Below are 5251 nucleotides of genomic sequence, written 5' to 3'. Positions count from 1 at the left end.
GTGCAGAATTAGCGGAATCAATTAGATACTCTTTCCTATTATAAGTAACCTAAAATTAAGTGAATTTTGAGAGCATCAGTCGAGGGGATTCTTTACCATAATTATTAACATCTAATTCTTGAGAGAGTCTTTCTTATCAACAATAGCTAATGACCAAGAGAATTCGGAAGGAGGAGGATATTCTTTGGATTATGAACCCTGCATTTTGAGAATATTAAGGAAAACAAAGTCTGTTGGCACAAATCTAAACCAGAAGCAGCATCAACAAATATGCATAGCCACTGCTTTAATGTCGGGTTGTCAGTAGATAACTGTTTTACCGGTTATACAGGCAAAGGATTAGAGACCTCTATAGATGGTAGCCAAATTGAAGGGAAAACAAGGAAAGAAAGAAACACACATGAACAAAGAGAGAGAGTGTCTCTTCTGATAGATATAGAAAGAAACTTGAGAAGGGAGAAAAAAAATGACGACTGAAACAGCTCTAGTTAATCAAGAAGCTGCCGAAAATCTCAAGAAAAATAGAATTCAGGTGTCGAACACCAAGAAACCTCTCTTTTTCTATGTCAACCTTGCCAAGGTTGCACCTCTCTCCAAATATATTTGCGTGTGTATATGTTGTATATCGATCTTCAACATGTTTAGTCATGTTTAAAGTGTACTTTTTTGTTCAAAGAAAGCACTTGACAATGTACTTCTAAATTTTAAATACAGCCAAATTTTTAATGGAATCATTGAAATTTATCTTTCTTTCTTTTTCTTTTTCCTTTTTTTTTTCTTTTTTTTTATTTTCTTTATTTTCTTTTTTATGCAGAAGTACCTACAGCAACATATGGAGGTCGAGCTCTCAGCTTTAGGCATGGGTATTAAAATATTAAATCTTCTCTCTCTCCTTGTATTATATTTTCTACCCTTTAATTTTTGCAAATAAAAAAAATAAATAATAATAATAATAATAATAATAATAATAATAATAATAATAATATCGGGTAACAAGTAAAAACTCCATTTCTTCTGGAGACTGTTAAGCTTAACACATCAGATTTTGCTTCTTTTTTTCTCTCTTAATAATCAATATTGTACCATTCATATCACCAAACAAACCATTTTTGTTCCAGACTCGAATAGGAATATGAATAAAAGCCAATCAAAACCTTGTCTACTAAATCTTTCAAAAAAATTAAAAAGAACCTTGTCTATTGAAGATGTGTAAATATTATCTTTGAAAAAATATGCATTTCTTGAAAACGAAAGTTTCCATTCCTCCAATGTTTCACCCTTTCTGTAAGTGGATGTGTTTATCTTGCTGACATTGTTTGGCAATATTGTTACAGCAATCGCAACAGTTGTCACAATAGCTGAGATTCTGAAGAATAATGGATTTGCAATTGAGAAGAGTGAGTAACTTGTCCCATCAATCTTATGGCTCATTTCTCGAGAAGCAAAATCTCATCTATGTTAATGTCGAGCACTGCATACCAGCATTCCAAGTGATTACCACTCGTGAATCTAACACTCCGTATCGTGATTTTCAAGCAGGTATTTTGACATCCACAATTGGGACGAAAGACGAAATTAAAAACCGTCAAGTTCAGAAAGCCAGGGTGAGTGTTTTCTCTATATCAATTAGTTTTTGACAAGAAATAGTGGAAGAACTTTACAGAGTTGCATTTGTATGCAGATTGAAATTGTGTTGGGGAAGACTGAAAAATTCGAGTCACTGATGAATCCAAGCCCTGCAACATCAAACGAGAAAGAAGAAATCAAGCAGTAGTATCAACAAAATTGTCTGATACTAACCCTCCATTCTTGTTGTATCTCAGTTTGATATTACTTTTCAAGTTAAACTACTTCTATGTATGATTTTAATTGATTAGGTATGCCAAGTTAATATCAATGCAATCCAATATAATCTGGTGTTGTAGCTGCACACTCGTCTTTATAGTTGTAACTCATTCAAAGTTTCTTTGTAATCTTGTTTCTTCTCAGGATTGTTAAATTATAGATGAAGGTTGTGAAAATTTCTTTTTTTCTCATCTATATTGTATTCACTATAGTCATAACCCACCTCTCTAAATGACATTTGATTAACAATTAATAACTTACAATCACTAAAATACAAATTATTTGAAGAAAAATAGTTTCTTCTTGTGTTTGTTGATGACGAGTAGAAGAGGGCACCTTGAATGCCAACGACTGAGCCATCCTTGTGTTTCGTGGACTGCCCTCGACTTCTTTGCTAAAATTCCTTGTCTCGGTAATCAATTTGGACATTCCAAATTTGTTGGCTGGTCATCTAATCTACATTATCGAACATGACTTTGCAGTTTAGATCACAGTGCAGTAGAACAATTCTATGACTGATCCCCTCCAAAATACAATTGCTTGATAGTTCGTCGTATAGTTCAAACAAACTCTGAACAAATAGTTAAATTCAAAGCTCCACTAAAAAAACACCCTTCTTTGCTCAATAATCTCTCAAAGAAAATGAGTAAAAATGTAAGAGAAGATGAGAGCATTGTGATTGTTGTGTTGGTGATGAATGACCAAAGAATCATCCTATTTATAGGGAAAAATAAGCCACCCAAAATAAAACAATATCATAAACACACTAATCCTCTCACCTTTCATTTTCCAAACTTCCAGCCTCTTCACTTTCCTAACTTCCAAAACCTACAATCTATTAAAAGAAAATATAATGAATGAATTTAAGGGCATGTTTGATTGATTCGAATTCCATTTGGTTCGAATTCCATGGAAAATGGAATTCGAATTCCACCTTTTTCCAATTTTGTGTGTTTCATATGTTTTATTTTCCACGGAATTCTATTTTCTTGGTTGTATTGGGATTTGGTATTTTCTTGGTTTTCCAACCCACTGTTCACGTTTTTTTTTTTTTTATGCAATGGAAACAAATTCTAAGAATTGTTGTAAAAAAAAAATATTTCTCTTTAATTGACAATTTTCATGTAAAATAAAGTCAAACGAACACCAAAAGATAGATGATTTTCTTGATTTTTTTTATTTGTTTTATTTTTTTGTGGCAAGGAAAACAAATTCTACCCCCAATACCAGTAAATTTGATCCATTTAATTGACAATTTTCATGTAAAACAAAGCCAAACGAACCCAAAAAACACTTTTATTTCAATATTTTTCACGTGGAAAGTTATACCAATCAAACACAAAAATTAACAATTCCTAGGAAAACAATTTCTAATCAATTCAATTCCTTGGAATTCACCCAAATTCCATCTTTACAATCAAATGGACTCTAATAGTAAAATGCACCAACAAATTGTAACATTTCTTGCAGGCGTAATGTCAGATTTTTTACCGGTAAAATTTCATCAGAACATGTTTCGAAGCTAGCTAACAGATTATTTTTTGAACCATCTTTCAAAGCTCATTGTACACAAATCCAATGTGTTTTATCTCCAGATTGCTGGTTCTAGATCTGTATATTAACTTTCATATTCGATTCGATTCTTGGTCTCCCGATAATGGGATTCCCTATGGTGCTATCTCCTGCGTGTAACTCTAAGCATCGCCGAGTTGCTCTAAAATCTTGCTTTAATAGAGGAATTGCAATTGCAGTAAGCACAGAAAATTCAATAGGTGCAGCTTATATTCAGTCGTGGGATTATGTCTCCAACCCAAAATGGAAACAAGAGATAGGTTGCTCAAGGAATTTACTAATATTTGATTCATAAAGATGAGCGGATCATAGATGTTGACTCTTTAAGCATGGTAATTACTAGAGAGAAAAAATGAGGCACATTAACGATTGCCCATGGATTTCAACAAAAAGAATGTATTATTGCAGCAAATAGAGGATTTATCTTCTCACCAATAAATGATTCCTTTGACAGGACCTCAATAAAAGAGAACTAAGTCGTATCCGATCAATGAAATGCTATGCTAGATGAATACATCATTTCTAAAACATGTACTTCAAAAATCATCAAATTACAGTGCCTGAAGACTGAGGACAATACAAGGGTATTCTACCAAATCTTCATAATGTTTTCATCAATTCATATACCCCCATGTTGAGATAGAAGGCATATGAGCAATATGGAAAGAAGAAACAAAGCCTTAATGAACACAGAAATTATAGAAACACAACATAGATGAACCTGCATTATCTATGAAAAGTTCTGAATTTGTTTTTGTTGAAATGATCTTCAAGAAAAAATCTGATATGAGCATGCTGAACGACGTTCAGAGATCAATTTTAAAGAGCATTATTCATGGAAGGTTCAGATATTTGGTAGACAGCAGGCATATTATTCCAGGTAAGACTCCATTCAGAACTCAAACCAGAAGTTCCAGGGTTCGTATCTTTTACTTCAGTGCCTAAATCATCTCCAAGAAGGGATGTTATGTCATCCATCACAGTGCCATGTTCCTTTGAACAGAAAGCACTCTGCTCAATCCAACATGAACCGAGTAAAGCATCAGGCCTGGAGAAATGCAATTGATTCAGATTTTCTCTCCTCTCTCCATCCAGGATCCAACTTTGTTCAATACCTACGGCAAGAAAACAAATAAGAGAACAATTCATGTCCTGCTAAGATAATTAATGCAATAACTTAATTTGGTTCTTATAACTAAATATATGTAGCAGTTTATATAGTTCTCCCACTAAAAAACAGCAGGATCATCAGGGAGGAACATACCAAACCTGTATACTCTCATTACGTGTGAAAATAGACAAAAATAAGAGAATAATGATGCATATGAATCCCAGGAACCTTCAAAACTGCCAAAAGGCACTTCCTTGTTCATCATTGTAAACTTCAAGTGGAGCCATCTTAATTCATCACAAACTAAAATAAATTAAGCTCAAGAATATTTCAGAATCACCATATCGATAGGATCCAGCTGACTGGAGCGTAACTTGCAGATTCATCCTCTAATCAAACACAATCCAGGGTAAAATTCGATAATGTACACTCAGTTCATTACTAATTTATGTATTAAAAAGCTCAACATCCAAACTGGATAGACATTCTGTATGCAAACAGCATGTTAAAAGAAGATTAGACGAGAAAAATGTATTCCTCAAAGATAGAATTATATACCATATTTCCTTTCCCAAACCCTTTGATTTCCTCCGGTTGCCCATCTGCAGCAACCAAGCCTCATTGACCATCATTCCAAGTCCACTACTACACTCCTTATCCCCCAAAACCTTTGATCTTGTCGCACTACCCCCAGCTCCTCCCTTATTCCCTCTTCTCCTCCAG

General features: G+C 33.8%; 2 protein-coding genes across 4 annotated transcripts in view; one reads left to right on the top strand and one right to left on the bottom strand.

Moving 5' to 3' along the window:
* The first annotated feature begins 344 nt into the window (after positions 1-344).
* Positions 345-2037, top strand: LOC111412772 (uncharacterized protein At2g34160-like). Its single transcript, XM_023043682.1, has 5 exons — positions 345-580; positions 815-863; positions 1335-1397; positions 1540-1604; positions 1682-2037. The coding sequence occupies exons 1-5, from the start codon at positions 467-469 to the stop codon at positions 1772-1774; spliced, it is 384 nt and encodes a 127-aa protein (XP_022899450.1). The 5' UTR covers positions 345-466; the 3' UTR covers positions 1775-2037.
* Positions 2038-3797: 1760 nt separating this feature from the next.
* LOC111411667 (transcription factor GAMYB-like) overlaps positions 3798-5251 on the bottom strand; it is a 5739-nt gene continuing 4285 nt past the window's right edge. For all 3 annotated transcript variants that reach the window (XM_023042221.1, XM_023042220.1, XM_023042222.1), the window contains exon 4: positions 3798-4532. In XM_023042221.1, coding sequence (XP_022897989.1) covers positions 4237-4532 — 296 coding nt within the window. In that variant the 3' untranslated portion in view covers positions 3798-4236. The remainder of the gene's footprint in view (positions 4533-5251) is intronic.

Source organism: Olea europaea, chromosome 16 (genome assembly GCF_002742605.1).
Source record: "Olea europaea var. sylvestris chromosome 16, O_europaea_v1, whole genome shotgun sequence".
Lineage (NCBI taxonomy): Eukaryota > Viridiplantae > Streptophyta > Magnoliopsida > Lamiales > Oleaceae > Olea > Olea europaea.
The sequence above is the reverse complement of the archived record's forward strand: the minus strand, read 5'-3'. Positions and strand labels throughout refer to the sequence as shown.

What these genes read in the sequence shown, in the direction of transcription:
- LOC111412772 (XM_023043682.1), top strand. Translation starts at nt 467, where the DNA reads ATGACGACTGAAACAGCTCTAGTTAATCAAGAAGCTGCCGAAAATCTC. An exon ending in TGGATTTGCAATTGAGAAGA is followed by an intron (nt 1,398 to 1,539) that starts GTGAGTAACTTG and finishes ATTTTCAAGCAG; the next exon opens with GTATTTTGACATCCACAATT. An exon ending in GTCAAGTTCAGAAAGCCAGG is followed by an intron (nt 1,605 to 1,681) that starts GTGAGTGTTTTC and finishes ATTTGTATGCAG; the next exon opens with ATTGAAATTGTGTTGGGGAA.